Source organism: Prosopis cineraria, unplaced genomic scaffold (assembly GCF_029017545.1).
Source record: "Prosopis cineraria cultivar Desert tree isolate PC_DT_omini unplaced genomic scaffold, ASM2901754v1 PC9, whole genome shotgun sequence".
NCBI classification, from domain to species: domain Eukaryota; kingdom Viridiplantae; phylum Streptophyta; class Magnoliopsida; order Fabales; family Fabaceae; genus Prosopis; species Prosopis cineraria.
Window position 1 is genome coordinate 28,484,042 of NW_026555340.1, and position 22,156 is coordinate 28,506,197.

General features: G+C 34.8%; 2 protein-coding genes across 2 annotated transcripts; both read right to left on the bottom strand.

The window, feature by feature from the left end:
- Window positions 1-12,227: 12,227 nt before the first annotated feature.
- LOC129320784 (protein CANDIDATE G-PROTEIN COUPLED RECEPTOR 7-like) lies at window positions 12,228-13,945 on the bottom strand. Its single transcript, XM_054966382.1, has one exon. The coding sequence runs from the start codon at window positions 13,750-13,752 to the stop codon at window positions 12,439-12,441; it is 1,314 nt and encodes a 437-aa protein (XP_054822357.1). The 5' UTR covers window positions 13,753-13,945; the 3' UTR covers window positions 12,228-12,438.
- Window positions 13,946-15,467: 1,522 nt separating this feature from the next.
- Window positions 15,468-20,421, bottom strand: LOC129320487 (calcium-dependent protein kinase 10-like). The gene is made up of 7 exons (XM_054965974.1): window positions 19,546-20,421; window positions 19,313-19,456; window positions 19,068-19,220; window positions 17,443-17,558; window positions 17,157-17,324; window positions 16,268-16,498; window positions 15,468-16,073 (listed from the first exon to the last, which is right to left on the bottom strand). Exons 1-7 carry the CDS (start codon window positions 20,201-20,203, stop codon window positions 15,900-15,902), a joined length of 1,644 nt encoding a protein of 547 aa, XP_054821949.1. The 5' UTR covers window positions 20,204-20,421; the 3' UTR covers window positions 15,468-15,899.
- Between the last annotated feature and the right edge of the window lie 1,735 nt (window positions 20,422-22,156).

Below are 22,156 nucleotides of genomic sequence, written 5' to 3' on the forward strand. Positions count from 1 at the left end.
TAATTTTGATTGTTACTTTACCAAAAAATTATTGAAATCTATTGATCACTTTCTATAACTTTTAAGTATTTTTTTATAATTTTTAATATTATTTTTTATAATTTTTTTATCAACTAACTTAGGGAGTTAATATTTGTTGAAGGCTTGAGTAATATTGTACTGTTTTTAAAATTTGAATAAGAGCATCGCATAAAAATAAGTTTAGAATTTTAAATACTTTTAAATCTTAAGTTAAGAATGAAATTATTATTTAACCCTTAAAAAAGATAATCTTAACATTAATTTATATCTGTCTATATAATTCTCATATTAGAAGACACGAAACAATTAAGCATCACTAAATTTACGGCAAACGAGTCTCGTAAAGTGTATTTGGCGGATTTTTTGTGGACACAATATTTGGTGAGCGTTACTATTAATTGATCGTATGTGCAAATCTGTGCCGTACACGATTTTATAATTCTTCTGACAAGCCTTGCAAGGTCGGCTAATTTGAACGTACACGAGGAAGGAAGTTTACTTTTTTATTTTAGACTTTATTTAATTCAAGAAAAGGAAAAGGGAAGGAAGAGGAGGGAGCTCCTCCCAAGTTGAGAGTAGAGCCAAAAAAATGGACCTAACTCATTTAAGCCCGTATAATGGTAGGGTTGGATTTATAAATAAGATTTTAAAATAATAAATCAGGCTTAAACATGTTAAGCTCGTTTAATTTAGGGCTTAAACTGGTCGACCCTGCAGGGCCGAGAGCCAACCCATTTAAACCTGCATATGTATATTTTTTTAATTAATTCTTATAATTTTTACTCTTTTTAGATTTAAAAAAAAATAAACTAAATCTTATTTTACATCACATATCAGCCCATATCTACTGAGGATAGAAGGCAAAAAAAAGGAAAAATAGCAATGAAAAATTATTGATAAAAAATTATATCAATCAAGGATCACTTGTTGTTAAAATCTGAGTGGATACTTGTAGATTTGGATTAGCCTTTATCAATAAGTATTCATTTAGATTTTAATAACAACTCATTTTAAATTAATAATAGTTCATTGTAGCTTGTTTTTCATTCAGGTTTTGACAACAACCAATTCTTAATTGATATAAATTTCATACAAAAATTCTTGGTTGCTATTTTCTAAAAAAAATACAACTTTAAATTCCTTAATTCATCTAGATCAATGATAATGATTCATTCAGTTCAATATTTATTCTTCTTTCTTCAATATGCTTCTCTTCTTTTTGCTGCTACAAGTTGTTCTTGCTCTTCAGCAAGTCATCACATTGCTGTCCTCGTCCCTGTCATCATAACTCACACGTCATTCTTGCTCTTGTTTTTGCTCACTCTTTAGTTGTCCCTATTGCTCACTTCGATAATGCTCCCTCCCAAGAACCAAAACTCAACAATACTTGACTAGTTGACGCTCTTTATCATCAATCTTCCAACTCCTCCTATCACTTATTATGCTCGTGCATTCGTGACTCATGAGCCAAGTTCTATCCGATACACATATTGTGCTCGTGCTCCTTGTTTTCCTCGATCTCCTAGTCCCATATCTCAGTCCTTCAAGGCTCAATCTTGTCTAATTTTGATTGGGTGTTTGTCAGTTTAGCTGATCCATTACTTATTGCATTGCTATTATTTTATTTGTATTTTTAGTTCATTTAGATGTTATTTAGTTAGTTTTTTTTTGTACTTTTCTTGATTGGGTATTATATTAGAATGAAGTAATTTTTTATTTGATTAAAAAATTTAAAAAAATAAAAATAGTTAAAAGGGCCTAAAGCTCGTAGGACTGACCCTGAGCCCGCTATGTCAGGGGCCGAGTTTTGAATATCATGGTCTTAAAAAAAATTTAAACTTAAAAAGATTGACTCTTTTAAGCCTGAGCCCTTTAAGGATCGACCCTACCGGGCTGGACTGACTTTTTTTGCCAGCTCTAGTTGGGAGGGGGAGAGGAGGAAATTTTCTCTCCCCTCTCCTCTTACCAACCAAATAATACTTTATTAGAAAAGAGTCACTTTTTGTTTTTAAACTAGGAAAATAAGTTTACTTAACTTTTGACTTTTTAATAAGTAACAAAATCATTATTGTTTAATTCACTTAGTAAAGTTTTACTAAATTGACGAATTTACGTGGCATCTTAACAAATATGTTATATTTTACAACAACAACAACAACAACAACAAGCCTTTATCCCACTAGGTGGGGTCGGCTACATGGATTGCAAGACGCCATTGTGCTCTATCATTTATTAAGCTTTTAGAAATATTATTAATTAAGAGATCACGTTCAACAACTTCCAAGAGTGTTCTCTTAGGCCTTCCTCTACCTCTCTTAATCGGACTCAAAGTTATATGTTCCACTCTTCTCACTGGTGCCTCCCTTGGTCTTCTTTGTACATGCCCAAACCATCTCAACCGATTTTCTACCATTTTTTCCTCAATAGGTGCCACCCTCACTTTTTCACGTATGTGCTCATTTCGAATTTTATCTTTACGTGTATGTCCGCACATCCATCGTAACATTCTCATCTCTGCTACTCCAACTTTATGCTCTTGCTGTCCCGTTAGAGCCCAGCATTCACTACTATATAACATTGCCGGTCTGATAGCAGTACGATAAAACTTTCCTTTAAGTTTATTAGGCACCTTACGGTCACAAATAACTCCTTTAGCTTTTCTCCAATTAAACCACCCAGCTTGAATTCTATGTGAAATATCTCCACTGATTTCGCCATCATTTTGGATAATGGCTCCCAAATATCTAAATTTTTCCACTTGAGGTATAATTTGATCTCCCAATTTCACTTCCAAATTATTTTCGAATAGTCCTTTATCAAATTTACAATATAAATATTCGTCTTACTTCTACTCAGACGAAAACCTTTCGACTCCAATGTCCTCCTCCATAACTCAAGTTTGCAATTAACCTCTTCTCTTGTCTCTGCTATAAGAACTATATCATCCGCGAAGAGCATACATTTCGGGATTTCCTCTTGAATATGTTCCGTCAAAACATTTAAAATCAAGTTGAACAAATAAGGACTCAGAGATGATCCCTGATGTAGCCCAATCTTTATAGGAAAATCCTTTGTTTGACCACTAGGCGTTCTTATACTAGTTTTTACCCCCTCATACATATCTTGTATGGCTTTAATATAAGCAATCCGTACTCCCTTTTTTCCAACGCTTTCCAAAGCACTTCTCTTGGTATACGGTCATAAGCTTTTTCCAAATCAATAAAAACCATGTGTAGATCTTTATCTTTACAACGATACTTTTCCATTAATCCCCTTAGTAGATAAATCGCCTCTGTAGTTGATCTACCTGGCATAAAACCAAATTGATTCTCAGAAATACTTGTCTCCAATCTCAACCTGTGCTCAATTACTTTCTCCCACAATTTCATTGTGTGGCTCATGAGTTTAATCCCTCTATAGTTAGTACAATTCTGAATATCTCCTTTATTTTTATAAATAGGAATTAATGTACTTCTCCTCCACTCATCAGGCATTTTCTTGGACCGTAAAATCACATTAAATAACTTAGTTAACCATCTCACCCCTTCTTCACCTAAACATTTCCACGCTTCGATAGATATACAATCAGGTCCGTTAGCTCTACCATTTGCCATTTTCTTAAGAGCTTCCTTTACCTCCTTATCACGTATTTTTCGATAGAATGACAAATTTTGTTCTCCTTCACCAGTTACTAAATCCTCCAAGTTACTAGATGAATCCTCTCCATCATTGAAAAGTTTAGAAAAATAAGTCTCCCATCTATTTTTAATTTCATCATCTGTAACTAAAATTCTTCCCTCTTCATCCTTAATACACCTTACCTGTTCTAGATCTCTTGATTTTCTTTCCCTACTCTTGGCAATCTTATAAATATTTTGCTCTCCTTCCTTCGTCTCAAGGTTCTTATAAAATTCTTCAAAAGCTTTAGAACGAGCTTCACCCACAGCTCTCTTAGTTTCCTTCTTAGCCATACGGTACCTCTCCCAATTTTCCTCATTGTTACACAAATGTATGGCTTTAAAACAGTTCTTCTTATACTTGATTTTGTCCTGTACACTATTATTCCACCACCAAGACTCCTTATCTCTCGGACCAGGACCTTTCGATTCTCCCAAAACTACTTTTGCAACCTCCCGTATCTTTTTAGCCATATCCTCCCATATGATGTTAGCACTTCCCTGAGAATCCCAAATTCCTTTATCCAAAAGATTTCGCTTGAAAATATCTTGCTTCTCACCTTTTAATTGCCACCACCTAATCCTTGGTGTTACTACTTGTCGACGTTTTTGGTTTTACTCATAATACACACATCAAGGACTAGGACCCTATGTTGTGTCGTTACAGCATCTCCAGGGATCACCTTACAATTTTTACAAAGTTTTCTATCTGTGTTCCTAACCAAAAGAAAATCAATCTGCGACCTTGAGGCTCCACTTTTGTAGGTGATGAGATGCTCATCTCTCTTCTTGAAACAAGTGTTGGCAATCTTAAAATCATACGCCAATGAGAAATCAAGAAGAGTTTGCCCTTCATTGTTTAGCTCTCCAAAACCAAAACCACCATGCACCCTCGCATACTGACCAGCTTCCCTCCCGACATGCCCATTAAAGTCTCCTCCAATAAAAATCTTTTCACTCTGTGGTATGTGTCGAATCAACCCCTCCAGATCCTCCCAAAATAATTCCTTAAGACTGGCTTCTGTCCCGACTTGCGGCGCATAAGCGCTAACAATATTAACAGTCTCACGTCCAATTATCATTTTTAAAGAAATAATTCTGTCTCCAATTCTGCTAACTTCTACAACGTTCTTCTTCCACTCCTTATCTATAATGATGCCTACTCCATTGCGTGCACTTACTTTTCCTGTATACCAAAGTTTGAAACCTTGAATATCCTTAGCTTCTTCTCCACGCCATTTTGTTTCTTGCAAGCAAAGGATATTGATTTTCCTTTGAATCATAACCCCTACAACCTCTACAGATTTACAATTTAATGTCCCAACATTCCAAGTACCAAATCTAATTTTGCTCTTATGGACTAACTTCTTTAGCCGCGTGCGTCCAGAATGACGCGGTAGCCCTTGCTCATTTAACACTACATCCGGGCGCCGATGCAGCGGCTCTAACTCACTTATCACTGTACTCGAGCCATGCAGCGCGTTACTTACGGGCAACGACCTAGCATTAACATTATAACGTCTATTGTCCATGTTCATGATAGATTCAACAAATTTTTACATTGGCTGTTGATGGCCTAACACAACCCTCCTCCTTTACCCGGACTTGGGACCGGCTATAAACATAGGCGGAGTTAAATATGTTATATTTTAATTTTTTAATTTTAAATTATAAGATATTTTTAAAGGAGATTTATCATTCCAAAATATAAAACATGTTGAGAAAATTAAAGTTTCATTTAATTTGCTTATTCCAATACTATCATTTCTTTCCCCATTTAATATTAATCTAAGGTTATTAAATAAAATATATTTTTAAAAGTTTATATTTTTATTTAAAAAAATAAAATTGTTAAGAATATCTCATGAGTATTATTAATATGTGAGATTTTATTTAAAATTATGTTATAACTTGGAACGCGTGGAGTATGAAAATACCATGCATTGCTACTCAATTGACAAAGTATATTTACGCGCACTTTTGTCAAATATATTTTAAATTATAACAATGCATTCTACATATATATCAAATCTTGTTAACAAGTTTTGATTGAAAATTTAAAAAATGAACATTAATAAAATGACAAGCTAAATTAAGCTTTCAATAAATGAATGGTTTGAAAATTTGAAAAGTAAGTTGGCAATAAATATAAAATTTTGCAGTATATGATTAATAAGTATCTGTAATTTGGTGGTTCAACGTTTTTCTATTGAGTCAGGGGATCGTGAGTTTAACCACTTAACCATCTCGGGGATTTAACTAGTCACTGGTTCTGGCAATGACAGCCTCTGTAACTCTTGCTTGAACTTTTGTTTTCCTGAACAAATAAAAGTATTTTTACCATTTCATTTGTAAATTTATTTTTAATTAAGTTCTTAAAGCTTGCAAAGTAAATTCAGAATCTTAGTCATATTTTAAAATCAATTATTTTAAAACTGGACTGGATCATCCAATCCTTGTTTGAACTATAAAGCCATTTTAACTTTTGAATCATATTGAATTGCTATGAACCGATAGTTAAACTAGGAAACCGTTAAAAATTTGAGAACTAGAGCGGTTGTGTGAAAACTGTCACAAGCATTAGTGTTGAATTATTTGATATTATGTTGTGTCATGAGACTTATTAAATTATAAAGTTATAATTAACTTGAAATATTTAGATTTATTTACAAATTATGTAGTAATTTTTTATTTATTTTTATATTTATATTATTTTTTATATATATAATATTTTTAATTTAATTATCACATTATCAGTTCGATCATAAGTCAATTGGTTGGACCATATAAATAGTGAACTGTTAATATTTTTGATTTAACGTGTGACTTAATTTTGACAACATTGTTTAAAATATTAAACTCTTTCAACTTTCTTCAAAAGATGCCTTCTACATACTGCAATAGTTGAATTGAATTATAATTCACTGCATCATCATCTCGTGCGAGCAATGACAGTAAAAAGGTTGGCCTCCATGGAGCTTTATTCCTTCTAACTTTATTGTTAATACATTTTCAATAAAGAACTAATATAAAGATTTGAGAATCTTGATGTGTTTTCAGTAAAAGATATTCTATTTTCCTTTTTTTTTTTATGTTAATGTCTCAGATCAAAACTATCTAGTCCTAGCCTCAATTATTTTTTATTGTTTGATGAACTAAACCAGATACTTACTGGTTTGCCTAAGAAAGTCATATTAAATGAAAATGATTATATATTATTATTTTGTCCAAAAAGTTGAGCAAAAGTGATGGCTGGAAAAAAAAATTAAAAAGGCAAATCATATTGGCTTTCGTAGGGTATCAGCAAATCAACAACCATCAGATTCTGGTTAATCTTGTCTAAGTCGACACCAACCTTGTTTCTTAATTACTTGCCGTAAATGATTTTTGTTTCTCAATTATTTAATTTAAATTGCTCACACCAAAGACGTGAAAGTCAATAAATAGTCATACATCACAAGAACACAAAAAGTTAATTTTTAGAGAGAATCATATACAGTGATTAAAAAAAATCATTGATAGACAAGATTTAATAACAAGTTCTATTAAAAAATTATGTTTTTGTTTTAACAATAATCTATTTTATATTAGTTTTTATTTATGAACAATTATCTTTTTAAATTATTGGAATGATTCTCCCTTATTTTTAGTGATATTCCATCAATTACTAAATAATTTTTCCGGCAAAAAAATTGCCAAGAATTTTCAATAGTTATGCTGTTCTTACTTTATATTACAAAATCATCGTACGAAAAATTGATATTTCAGTACTTGCAGTGAGTAGCCAGGGTGGCCCATTAAATTAATAGCACAGGTCACCGGCGGTGAAGTATTAATTAATTAAAATTAAAAAGCATCAGAATTCTACGAGATAGAAATTGAAACATTATCTCAATGTCCAACAATTTCTCAACATATATATATATATATATGGATGTACGTATGGGTCTGGCGCACGTGCACAATTTTTTTCCTCACACGAGAGACAGACATGTAACATTGTGGGAGCTAAAGTCGTGAAATCTCGGACTTTGGCCATCTATTTATTTATTATTTCTTTTTTGTAAAATAATACTTTTTTTACAATATTTGTAGGATTATTTCATCGTCAATCAATATATCAAGTCTTCGTCTTTCGATTGTTTTGCGTGTCTAATTATCACAAATTGTTGTGCATGAGTGTCGTAAATCTGAGAATTCTTCTTAATTAAGGTTAGGCACACGCATGCGAGTGTCAAACATATGACAATAACGTTGAAGGGAAGAGAAACAAATTATAAATACGGTTTTATAAAAGCAAGGGCCTGTTCTCTTTGAATTTTGTTTACAAAAATTTGTTTTTACTTTCTTTAAAATAAAAATCTCTTTAGGTTTACTTTTACTTTAACTAATATCTAAAACTACCCCATCTCAACAAAATGATTCTAAAAAACAAAAGCTAAAAACGTAATGAAACAGGCCCCAAGTAGCCGAGTTTGCCCAGCATAATATTACAAAAAAAAGAAAAAAAGATATGATATATCAATTAATAAGGTTAGGTCTAGTGGAAAAAAAAAGCAAATATTTGATAATATAGTAAATCAAAATTTAAAATTTTTATTGAAAGAGATATTCACATTTAGCATTCGACTATATGTAGAATATGATTATCTTTAATAGAAAAATATATGTAAACAATAAAAATAAAAAAAGTACAACATAGTTGGGGACAAAGATCACTAAGCACCTTCATAAAAGTATAATCTTTTGATAGGAAGTGGATGAGTCATGCATGTTGGTGGGACTTAAAGCCACCGTTCTTTTAACGTCGGCCTCTTCTTGTTTTGTTTGTCCTATGAGTACCACCTTTCAATCTTTTTATCTCTTTACCCTTTACTCGTTTCGGCTAAGAAGACACACCCCTTTCACCTGCTCTCTCCCAACCAAGGTCTCAATTATTGTCCCTCCTTTTTATCTGCTGATCTCCTCCACTGTTTTTTAGTCTTATTTTTATTTCATATCTGATTTAGAAAATATGAAACGAATGGAACAGCACCAGAAAGAGGTGGTTTGGTTGATGCATGTGAATGTGTTCCTACCTTCTTATTTTTCTGCGAGTTGTCGTCGTGGCCCCAATCGATCTTGTGATGATGCTTTGCATTAAACTCTCTCACTCCTCTGCACACACCCATCCATCCATCACTCTAAATTCAATTAATTATTAGAATATTTAAATGTGGGTGCACTAATCGAGTTGACATAAAAAATTTCATATAAAATGAAACTAAGTTTAATAAATAATATATAATAAAATAAAAAGAAAATTACAGCCCTTAACATTGAAGTTTTGAGTCAAGATATGATATTTTACTGTTCTTTTTATAGTTGTTTTCACCCTCAGTTTTCTAGACGGTTGCACAAACTATAGTTATGTAAAGCATCTATAGTAGTATTATCATTATCGATCTCTTTTATTAATTAAACGTAACGTTATATGCAGTGATAGTAGAGGGGATGAAAAAGGGCACCGCCTGAGAAGATGCAATGATGGTGCGCAAGAGAAAGAGAAAGGCAGGAGGAAGCACGTGCGTAGCACATGAGTCCAACTAATAATTAATACTCAAATCAAATGCAGGGAACCGGGACCATGGTCAGGCATTGAGGCTTTGACAGTTTGACCCCATCACATGGATAACGACGCTGCCATGCCAGCCTCGAATTGTTCACTCATGCCATGCTTTTCAGCACTGGAACTTGTTAGGATCTCATATTTTTAGACAATATTAATGCTGTTAAAGTTATCGCACCTAGTGAGGGAATCAACGTGAAGTGAGGCCCAATACACCAAACATTATTGGCCCAATCAACAGCACAAGGGAGTTGCCACGGTTCATCAAGGGTTAGAAGCCTCATTCCTGTCCTGTCTGCTTCTTCTTTTTTGTTTTCTTCCCTTTTCAAATGTTTGGCTGGAAGATTATGTGCATTCCCTTAGAGTTACATCATTTTGTTCCTTTAAACTTTGGGAGAATTGGGATGCTACTTTTTGTTAATGAATCAGTCTTCTCTTTTAAGAAAGTATGCATCAGTAAATTAGTAAATATAATCTAAAAAATATATTTTTTGGATTAACCATTGAATAATTGAATTCGCTAATTTCTGTAAAGCAAAAAAGTAATCAATCCAATTAATTTTTTTTATTCCATCACCGAGTATCCTAAAAAACCCAAGAATATTACCACCACCTGTTCAAACTAATTTAAACTCTCATTGTGTGGGATTGTTATTGTCAGCAGCAGTGTCATTGAGTATGTGTTTGTTTATTTGATTTTGTTGTTTCTGAAATATGGTTATCCGTTATTGATCCTGAATAAAAACAAGCTCTCCGTGCACCAGAAAAAAGTAGAAGAAGCTCTTTGCGACATGAAATAGGCCCAAACTAGATCATTTCTGTCAGGGAATCGCTGGCCCCGAAGGTGGTTGATTTTTTGAAGTACTTACCTCTTGGCTCATACTGCATCCAACCAACAGACCAATACAAGTATGAAATTGTTAATAACTAATAATGGATCAACTCATGATAACAAGGTATTATTGGATATCCTTGCAACACAGAACATGAAATTTCAGTAATAGACTAATTTTGTATCCATGCCAGTACGTCATTGGACATCGTATCCCTCTGTATGCATTTTCATACAGCAAAAGGAAAAACTACAGACGCTAACACAAGTTTAATATTCTCACTTCCTTTAAGCCGAGAGATAGCATTTGGACGACAATCTGGAAATGCAAGCTGCCGGAGAAGATATAATTATTCCTATGGTTGGCTGCGAGACGAATCCTCTGGTGACTTAATGATCTGAGACACAAGTGGGCTGCAATGGAAGTAAAAACGTGCTCCATGGCTTAAGAGATTGCGAGGTTGCCACAACTACACGGAAGAAATTTGTGCCGGTGGATCAATGGGCAAGATACTCCACTATGGATTTTGTGGAATTTCAGAACCGGTACCGGTAGGTGGAACTTCCAACAGAGAAGGTGTAGCGTCATGTGGAGGTAGTGCTAGAAATGAGAGAAGCGAGTGGCTCATTGGTTTTTAACTGTCAGTTCAGCATATATCCCAGCACAATGGCCGAACTTTTGGGCTGTTATATTAAATTGGGACTGCAAGTCTGCTGGGACATAGGTTAGAGAAACCCCGAATCCAGGGCAGCGATAGACCATATCCCGGATACCAAGAAGTGCATTATAATGGATTGGGATATTAGTACGAGACATGTTCCTGGTACCCAAAACCAATGCGCAGTGAAGTGAATTATATGATATCCCTTCTCATCATTAGCGAATATGAGAAACGGAACAATGAAAACCGCAAAGAATTATATTCATACCATCTTACTTTTTCTTTTTTTGGCAACATATTTATACCATCTTCTGTATAGCCAATCCTTCTTCAGTCTTCACCCGGTTTCCTAAACCCCTAAAAAAGGTCTTGTCATCTCGAGAAGCCCATGAAAACTCAATCGTATATTTCATCTTAAAATTGAACCTGTAGTAGCCCAACGTGTTCAGATATGACATTCAACTTACACGATCTATTTATATATATATATAAACTTACAGTATCTATTTGTACACAAGAAGTCAAGTGGCAGCCGAGTCCAATGAAGGTATTTGCGAAAAGCAAACAAGATGCAGTCTCTGTTTCAGTGGTCGCAGCACAGAAGTGCTTAGGTGGGGCACCCTGATGATCTTAGCATGAGTTCAAAGTCATGAAACTATAGCAGCAGGTCCAGCCATGGCAAAAGTGCATTTTGCAACCGGTTCGACCCTAGGCAAGGGTAAACCGCCACACACTGCTCTTTACCTTCCTATTAAGTATCAACAATCTCCAATAAAGGCAAGACTAAAAGGGTCTCCTGCCACGTTTCCCTATTTTCTCCTAAAGGTTATCAACTGCACAGGCAAAGCAAGCAAACACATGCATTGGTAAATGAATCCAACGACACGCCTTGGTTACGAATGGCATAGATTCCGCAGACAGACATGGGATCTTGTCTCTGATTTTGCCCTGGTCAGCTCTGTGCCGGTCTGTTTTAGACAATATCACATATTTAAGAGGCAGTGATGAAACTATTTGCCCTTCTCTAAGAAATGTTTTATGCGAAGTTCCATTTCGGCTAACAAATTGCTTTTCTAAGAAGCACATAGGTTCACCGTGTTCTGGCTAATACAAGTGTGTGTGTGTGTGTCTAGGCTTATTGTGGCCATCGTATTTTATATGATAACCAAGGGAACTTGGTTTCATGGCAGATCAAACATATGTACTATCTTTATACATGAAAATAAGCGACTACAAATCTGGGCCGGCTCAAAGTCCAAGAGAAAAGTTAACTATGGTTTGAAAACAAAAGAAATAGTTGCCAACTTAGCTAACAAGAGGTGGGGCGCAGAACAAGACTATCTTTCCTACAAAATCTGCTATGTTTTGCTGAACGGCATTCAACATCAATACTAACGGCACATAACAATGATTCACACGCATCCACACAGCCTACAAAATTATGACTCTAATTCAAAGAACTGGCCTGGGAGGTACCAGAACACAGAAAATATAGTACAATGTTTACTCGGATACCTATACCCATCACATGTAAAACGAAATTTTATAGTTGTGTCGAGATGTAACCTGAACATTCGAAAACACGACAACAACTTATTCAAGTATCTAGCTTTGGAGGATCTTGACCATCCTACCAGATTACAATTCAAACTCATCCTCAAGCTTCAACGCCTCGGCGGCAGCCTCTTCCTCCTCATCGTCAATTACAAAATATGGATTGTGCGCCTCAGGCTTAAACTTGTAACCGGTAAACACATAGAAGGAGAGAGTGGCCAACTCTGCACATACCACGCTGGTCCAGGAATACTTGTAGGAGGTTATGGTCTCCAATGCATATACTACAACCCTCGTGAAGTAAATGTAACATATAACGACGATATAGTAATGTCTGAAAAGGGTTAATTTCATCAAATTAACAGCAGCCTTGCCATCAGTTCTTGCAGCCTCACGCAGGTTTTTGATGGACCATACAATAGGAAAGAGAACAGCACAGCAGCAGACAACATCAACAAGCAAAAAGATCTGTTTCCAAGTAAACCAATCATGGCCATATGGTCCACTCTCATCGATGACAACCTGAGCGATGTTGGCAACAACTTGAAGCGGGATGACAATCATCAAAACCTTCTTTTCCTTGTCCTGCAGGTATGGTTTCAAGAACGACCATCCGGTGCCAATCAGCACAATAAGAGTGAAGAGAGAGATTCCCTTTAAGAAACTAAAAATGTAAAAGAGGACATCCCAACCATGGGCACTCCCAGTTCGCTTGATATAGGATTTATCTTCGGCCTCGCACAAGAGATTCAAAGCCTTCAAGATGAGGACGGCGAGCATAAAGAAGTGGATGCGGAAAGCGGTCAATCGCTTCTTGTAGAGGATGTAAATCCAGAGACCAGCAAGACCAAAATAGGCCAGAGAGAAGAGGAAATAAACCCTGGGGAGGATAGTTCTGCCGGCAGACAAGTAATCGCGGACGAGGCCCTTTCCGTCAAGGTTGTACATAGCAGATCGAACGTCCATAGAAATTTTAAGCTGCTGCTCATAGCAGTTGGCGAAGACAAGATTGTACTGATCGGCGTCCTTTTGGACGTATTCCGTGTTGAAGGAATCGGCGTTATTGAGAGAATTAAAGGTGTAAACAGACTCGATAAGATCGGACTGAAGAACGCAGGTAATCTCGCGGTCTTCGAGTTGCTGAAGGACGTGGAGCCAGGAATCGAGGGTGCAGAGGAAGAAGCCAACCTTGGAAAGGTCGAGCTTGGAGTCGGAGAGAGAAATCTTGGAGACGCTGAGCTCAAGGCGGCCGGAATGGGTAAAGCCGAACTGATCAAGGGGGATAAATGGGCGGTCGTCATTGCGGATCTCCGTGAATCGGATCTCGGCAAGTGAAGGGGGAAAGAAGGTCAGGCAAAGCAGCGAGAGAAGGAAAAAGAGAGAAGACGAGAAAGCCATGGGTGGTTCAGATCTGAAGACAAGGTTGCTGCACTCAGATCTGATATATCTTCGCTCTATTTTGGTCACAACCTCTACTTGGTGCAGCAGCAACCGACTCGGTAGAAATTGAGAACGCCTATCGCTTTTCTCCACACGCTTTGACGAGACTTTTCTTTATTCAGCGGAAAAATCAAAGTTCATGAATTTCAAACGATGGCTCTCTCAATTTTTTTTTAGCCCAAGGAATCTCACGAGTTGTTACTTCAGGATGAGAATACTGGAGTTAACTTGCCTCCATTTTTCCTCTCTCCACTTTCTCCTCATTTTTCATCTCAACCATCAAATTTATTTTTAAATGATTAAAATTTAATATTTTATAAAATTAATTTTTTTATTTTTTAACTGTTATTAAAACATCAAATTTATAAAAAATTAAATAAATTTAAGATATAATTAATTTTATTTAAACTACAATTCAAGATTTAAGATTATAATTTAAAATAAAAAAATTAATTTTATAAAATATTAAATCTCAATCATTTAAAATAAATTTAATGGTGGAGATAAAAAATAAAAAAAAAGTAAAAAGAGCAAAAATAAAGAGAAGCAAACTCCGAAAATACTACTGCCAAAGGGAACAAGAAGTAACTTTGTTCTTGGCAGGCAACGACAAGGGCAGAATACTTAAAATATTGTTTTGATATTTAAAATGTAGCATTTTTTTATTATTTATTTATTAAATTAAAACAAAACTAATTAAAACAAACTCATTTACTGACCAGTAGTAGGACTTCCTGCCGTCTATGAAAATAGTATCTTCTGATCATAATACACGACTTTTTTTAAAAAATTTTATTTAACTCAAAATATAAAATATTAAATAATTTTTATAATTATTTTTTTAACTATACCCCAATCTTATTTATTACTCTTTTAAAAATATAATGTATTAAAATTTTATTTATTATTATTAAATTTTTTTACATAAAATATTTAATGAGGGTATAATTGATAAAATATAAAAAATTTTATAAAATTAAAATTTTAACTAATATTTTTTAAAACCATAAACTAAGTAAATTAACTACTAATATCCTATACTTTTTTTTTTTTTATAAAACCAATGTCCTATATTTTAATCCAGGGACATGGTGTTGAACTTGCATGGCAGCCATGGTTGCCACAACCATGCAGTCACATCCAATTAAAAGATGATTGAGGGCACAAAAAAAAAAGTTCATTGAAGTTTGAAATCCATCACTTGAAGATTTATTGGATTTCGGAACTTGGTTGTTGTGCAGTTGATGACTAGCGAAGCATGTAGGTTTAAGAGCTTGGTTTAATGACAGGTGAATCCATATTATCACATTTTAATTCAACCATTATTACTCCTCTCAAATTTTACCTGATTTTTAACTTTTTTTCTACACATTTTATATAGTGTTTATTCTTGCAACACTTCTCTACAAATTTAGATTGGGTTTGTTTTGGCCGGAAAATATAAATTAGGTCTGAATGTTTAAAAAAATACAACATATATCTAAATTAAAAAGAACTCCAAAGAAAAATGCAAATAAAAATACCTTGAAACTCTAAATATGCAAACGAATCTACGAATTGCTTTGGCAAAACATGTTTACAATACATTATGACAAGAAATTTACATGCCTCGTTTCTTTAGAGTAGCCATCATTCGAAACAAAGATCAAAAGTAGTTTAAATTTTAGAGAATGAAAACAGATAACTACATCAATTTGAATACCTTCGACAGGCATAAGCCCTTCTAAACTTCTTGAACTGGTTTGCTGCACATCTTGGAGGAAATGACATTAACCAATGGAATTATCAAAAACAAATTACAAAGACAAAAATATACAAAGAATATATGTGACAATTTTGAGGCTTGCAGCAAGTGCCCCGTAATTTCTGCTGATAACCTATAAAGTGTAAATCATCTTTTGTATGCAATCCCGCCCAACCCTGACACCCAACCCCAAACTTAGAAGTAAATTAGCATGTTTCAAAGGCTTCAATACAATCCAGGCCTGCTCAAAACTTGCTTTCATGAAGAGATCACACAAACCATACTTCCAGGCATAGAAAACGGTCAAAGAAAGAAGAAATTGAGTCAGTACCAACGTTACAAAGAAGAAATCACTCCATATTCAAACCACCACAGATTCGCCACTAATTCCATCATGAAGCTGAAGTGAACCATCCTTCATCAAGTTTAGACTAAGACTCTTGAATCTCTCCCTTGAATATTGCCTAGATGCTTTTCTCCAGTCAGTTCCAGTTTTCATCATGGCCACAAACTCCTCATAACTTATCCGGTCATCCTGTATAAAAATAAAAAAAAAACAGAACAAAAATTAGCAATTTTCAGAAAGTCATCCAATGTCAGTCATTCTATGTTATTGAGCTCCTTTTCCACCGCCTTCCCTCCCATGTATTTTTATCTTCTTCAGCAATCAGATTCACGGTAAATAAAAAACCGAATCTGAAAAATCGGTCATGCGTTTAAAAGCCAAACCTTGTCTGTGTCAACCTCACGCATGATGTCTTTCAATACATCCGCTTCAGTCTCCCCTGACTCATCAGCTAATGCTTCGCGTAGCTCACCTAACTCAATATACCCGCTCCCATCTTTGTCAAAGAACATGAATGCTTTGCGGATATGCTCGTCATTCTCCATTTTCTGCAGGTGAATTGTCACAGCTACAAACTCTCCATAGTCCAGTACTCCGTTCCCATCAACATCGGCCTACGTAATTCAAAGCAAAGAAAACCATCCTTGGGTCACAAATATGTTATTACAAAATACAAATACATCTGAGAAGTCCAGGGTTGGAATGAATGAAAAACATTTTAAATAAGAAGCTCACTAGAATAAAACTATAAAACAAGGTTCGATGGTTTGTTCAGCCATAAAATTTAGTATAGCTAAGAGGTTACATTGGCTCTAGAGAAAAGTGTGGTCTATTTCTGGTGAAAATGTGCCTTTTTTCTCACAAACTATTTCAAAGAAAATAAATTAAAATAAGCAAGCAAAAAGGGAGAATAAACCCATTGTAAAGAACCTCTAGCTTCATTTATCGAATTCTGAACAGTAAGTCAGTAACACTAAAAGAAGACTACTTTTTGTCTATTTACATTAGCACGCATTCATCTTGTTTCTAACACTGTATGACATAATGCAATTCAAGGTATACGCATCTTGCACATGCCAAACCAGAAAAAGGATAATGAGAAACTTCATTATAGGAGGGTAAGGCGAGCTCAATTTTCAGCTCAACATATTGCTAAATTCAGTTCTCAAGAATCAAATCCGATTGACTTAAACTCAGCACTTATAGACTAACTGAAATGATGAGGAGCAATTCGCCAATTACATTAGAATGGTGTGTGATACAGAAACTTACCACTTCCATCAGCATCTTTATCTCTGGCTCAGCCAATTGTGAACCAACCTTCTGCAACCCAGCCTTGAGTTCCTCGTATGTTACTTTGCCATCTTTGTCAACATCCATCAATGTGAACATATCTTTCATTATTTCTACCTCTTCGACAGATAAATGCTCAGCAATTACCTGCAGATTTATTTCGAAGAAACCCAAACCACCAAGACATACATCAGTTTCTTCATATTAATTTTCATCACACAGAAACTAAGCCAGCAATTATACATGAACTAACACAGACGCTTACCCTGAGGGCTCTCTTTTTGAATCTGTTCATCACAGAGAACTGCTTAAGCCTTGCCCTCACAATATCTCCAAGTGGAACATTTGAAGCTTTCTTTGCATTTTGTAGCCAGGGATGTTCTGCAAACATATATATGGACTGTAAATATCAAACTTGCTTTCTATATTGACTGAAGACCATGCATAAGTTCAGCGACCAAAGAATTCAAACACATTATAATTTCTAAAGAAAAAGGAGGGGGACGCAGACAGGAAACAATGAAATAAAGGTTCACTTGGGAATGAGAATATTCCTCATAGCAAAAGAAAAAAAATCACAAGACAAGCAGATTATTTCAAATTTTTAGCTGCTTAAGCATTTGTCAATTTTTGTGTAGGCTTGTGTTTGGGCTTGTCCATATCACCAACATAGCTAACGCCATTGACACAAATCTACACATCCTTCGTCTTTCATATTAGACAAGAGACTTCTATTTACCAACATTACCCCGCCTGCTCTTCTTGTTTTTTTAAAAAAATCCCGAGTTTAGTTTTCTTTGTCCTGGGCTTGTGTTCTTTGAGTCTTAGAGGCCTTAAGTCACAATCTTCTCCTCCTCCTTTTCTTTTTGGGCCGAGAATTCAGTGATCTAAAGTTTTGAATTCTCCACTGATTCATCTTATTCAATCTCATCTTCAGATGCAAATAGTGTTGGTGATGATAGATACGCCAGATTCTCTAAATCCTAGATTCTAGGATCTAACCATTATTCAAAGCTCAAATAAATAATAAGATAGAGATAAATTATTAAAGATACTAAAAATACAATAAAACAGGATAAGGATAAAATAGAGTTAAGATATATATCTCAACACATTCTTATTATTAAGAGGCACTAAAATCATCTTATTCAATTACTAAAAGATTTAAATACTCCAGATATAATAGTTACCAAAACCTCATACTTGAAAGGCATGACACTTATCTCATCACACATCTCCCAACAGGGAAAAATAAAATACATAAAGCTTATTCTTCAACATCAAATAAGTTTATTACAACCCCCCCCCCGGCTTATACTCAGGCAAATTTCATATACACCCAGATACAGCCACAACATGAATCCTGCGTAGTCTAGTAAGGATGATGGAAATAAATTGTGCCTAAGGGCTAAGAGTCAACAAATATTGAATTTAATCGATCACATCAGATACTAGAACCAAAACTCATTGGGATTTTTGTCTATAAACATTTTGTGCAGCATGCTAGCACTTGGAGAAGCAAAATAGTCTCCAATATGACCAAGAATTAACAGTCCTCAATGTACCTAACATTGACATTACTTATAATTACTGAGACCGGAGACTGCAAGGCATACTTTTATCGGACAGATAACTAGACAGCCTGAAAAATTTCAGTGTCTCACATTTAGCGTACTTATAAATCCCTAGTATAATGATACCCTACCAAGTCAATGTGACAAATGCACTGTTACGCTCGTAACAAATAATTGATCATCTTCTCGGTGTTGCGGTATGATCAATCGCAGAGGGATGAAATGCTAACCAAAGCAAGAAATTTAGTGGGTTTTTTATTTTTCCATCTATTCAGAATATTCCATTTAGTCCAAGTTACATGTGAATTAATCTTACCAAGCACTTGTTCAGCTGTTAAGCGCTTTTTAGGATCTGGTTCCAGCATCTGTCGTACCAGGCTTTTGGCACTATCCGAAATCTGAGGCCAAGGTTCCCTCTTGAAGTCAATTACGCCTCGCAGAATTGCCAAAGCAACGCCTTGTTCACTTTCTGCCATGAAAGATACAAATGTCATGAAAATTCGAATTTCCGTTACCATATCCACCCGCTACAGAAGACAGCTAAAATTTCAAAAGCAGTACCTGCCCAAAATGGAGGAACTCCGCATAACAATATATAAAGAATCACTCCGGCGCTCCAGATGTCAACCTCTGGCCCATAGTGCCTTCTCAGAACCTCCGGCGCCATATAATAAGGACTCCCAACAATCTCTGAGAACTTTTCTCCTGAGAGAAAAGAAGAAATTAATTTAAGACGAAAGCGGCATGAAGAATCTGTTGAACTATAACCGAAAAAGCAAAAGCTAACCACACACCAGGCTTGAAAAAGATAGAGAGCCCGAAATCGATGGCTTTGAGGGCGGAATTCTCTTTCTTGTTGGCAAAAAGGAAATTCTCAGGCTTCAGGTCCCTATGCATAACCCCGTTAGCATGGCACATCCTCACAACCTCTGCAATTGTTCTGGCCACGTTCGCGGCCGCTCGTTCGCTGTAGTGTCCTCTCGCCACAATCCGATCAAAAAGCTCGCCGCCCTCGCACAGCTCCATCACAAGGTGCACGTTTTCGTTGTCCTCGTAGGTAGCCTTGAGCTTCACGATGTTGGGATGATCCGGTAACGTGGACATTATAGCGACCTCGCGCCTCACGTCCTCAATATCCACCGCCGTCCTCAGCTTCCGCTTCGAAATCGACTTACAAGCCAGTGCTTCCTTCGTCTCTCGGTCCGTACAGAGGTAGGTGATCCCAAACTCTCCTCGACCCAGCTCGCGACCCAGTATGTACTTGTCGCTGATTCGGGTTCGATGACTCAGTGGAATCACATCCTTCAAGACCCGGATCGGAGCCGTCGAATGAATAGCTTCTTCTGAAAATGGATTCGGTCTTCCTTCCTTGATTTTCTTCTTGGTTCCATGGTTAGAGTGGTGGTTGGACTTGTCTTCCACGACCTCTGCTTTCACACAGCAGTTTCCCATACTGATTTCGAACTTCAAAGCACAGAATCGTCCCCCTTGATTTCCTGTCACGATAAAATAGGCTTTTTTCGAGTTCCGTGGGGAGTAGACGGATCGGAGCACCGCCGGTGGGTCCTCCGGCGGAGGGAAGTGAAGGAGGGAGGGAGAGAAAACGCAAGGTCGGTTTCAAGTGAGAAAAAATATGCTATTTAGGATTATTAAAGAAATAATCTCCTCTGCCAAGAGAAAATTGAAATAATGATCCAAATATCTTAACTAAAGGCTAAAAGGTACTAGTAGTGTATTAGTTTTATCTTTTGTGCAGTTTTGTGATTTGAAATCAAAATACATACGCGGTTTTTGTTTTCCCTATCCGGGTTTTAACAATGGGTTGCACGCTTTGGTTCCTTTCCCTGTTGCTAGAATCTGGAATGAATTGCATAATTATTAGAGTTCTTATAATTTTGTTATGCATGGTTATGTAAATTAAGAACTCTTTTTCAGAACAACAACAATAACAAATCTCATTTCATTAACAGAATTGGCTACAAAAATTATATGATACCAATATACCTTATCATTTATTAAATCTTTAAAAATATTATTAATTAAAATATTTCATTTAATAATTTTTAAAAGTATTTTTTTAAATTTTTTCTACCTCTCTTAACAGAGTTTAAAATCACTTTTTTAGAACAAAATATAAAAAATAACATTTAAATTTTTTTATGAACAAAAATTTTTGTGAGTTGGATGTGGAGACTCATTAAAGTCAAGGTATACTTTTAAGTTTAAAAAATGCTTATAAAAAGATTGCTTAGTAACAAAACCCCCATATGTTAACACAAACTTATGGGTTATGAGAATAATATTTAAGTTTAATCTGACCGTAAATACGCGATTAGTATTTGATTGTAATCTTCACCATGTGGAGCTTTGTCACTCGCGTACCAATTTTTTACTTTAAATGCCTTGATCAAGTATATTTATAATCATCAATAAATATATACACGTATGTGTTTGTGTAGAGATTCGAATTAGGAAATCCGCCTCCAGCCTCAAAGCATGGGGTTTAAATAGGACAAGATATGTGAGGTGATGATAAAGGCACGGTCTTAAAGGACAGGTTAATACGTTAAAGGATTAATAATGTTTTTTTTAATACAAAGCTTCTGTAAAATCATATAAAAAAATCAAAATTAAAATCAGGTCATATCAAAAATCATAAAATTTTTATAGTTATTGGATGGTCTATTTAATAAGATAATATCAAAGTGACATCTCAAAGCTCTGTGAGTTAAAAGATCGACACAATTATTAACATTTTGTAAATAGATAAATAATTTATTGATGTTAATAGCAACCGTCTTTTATTTTTTGGATTTGAGGGGGAAAAAAAACAAGCAAGGAATTGAAGCAGAGCTGAGGCGAAGTGATTGTGGCAATCAAAACAGATTTCTCCATCGAGCAAGTGAACGAGTAACTTTGGAATATTTGAGGGAGGAAGCTTTGAAAGTAATTGGAATTGAAATATAGCAGTAATATAATTGATAATTGATAAGTTTTTGAGTTAAATGTTAGTATTTTAAAAAATAATGATAATTTTTTTAAAATTATATAAATGATATTCTATTCATTCAAAATGTCATAATTTTCTTTAAATTTTTATAAATTTTTTTTATATTAAAGAATTCATGTAAACAATCAAATTATCATTAATTCAAATATCAATTATCATTCGTAAGTTTTATTCTATATTTATAACTTTTTTAAAAAATTACAATAATTTAATAATAATTTACAAGTCTACATTTAAAATCCTAACATTCTTCAAACGTTACAAATATTAATTATCATTTATAAATTTTATTTTAATATTTATAATTTTTTTTAAAACTCATAAGAATGTAACGATAGTTTGTAAATTTACATTTGAAATTATAAATTAAGAATAATTTAATTATTTATATTAAT

What these genes read in the sequence shown, in the direction of transcription:
- LOC129320784 (XM_054966382.1), bottom strand. Translation starts at nt 13,752, where the DNA reads ATGGCTTTCTCGTCTTCTCTCTTTTTCCTTCTCTCGCTGCTTTGCCTG.
- LOC129320487 (XM_054965974.1), bottom strand. Translation starts at nt 20,203, where the DNA reads ATGGGAAACTGCTGTGTGAAAGCAGAGGTCGTGGAAGACAAGTCCAAC. An exon ending in AGTTCCTCCATTTTGGGCAG is followed by an intron (nt 19,221 to 19,312) that starts GTACTGCTTTTG and finishes CTTTCATGGCAG; the next exon opens with AAAGTGAACAAGGCGTTGCT. An exon ending in AACAGCTGAACAAGTGCTTG is followed by an intron (nt 17,559 to 19,067) that starts GTAAGATTAATT and finishes ATATGTTTGCAG; the next exon opens with AACATCCCTGGCTACAAAAT.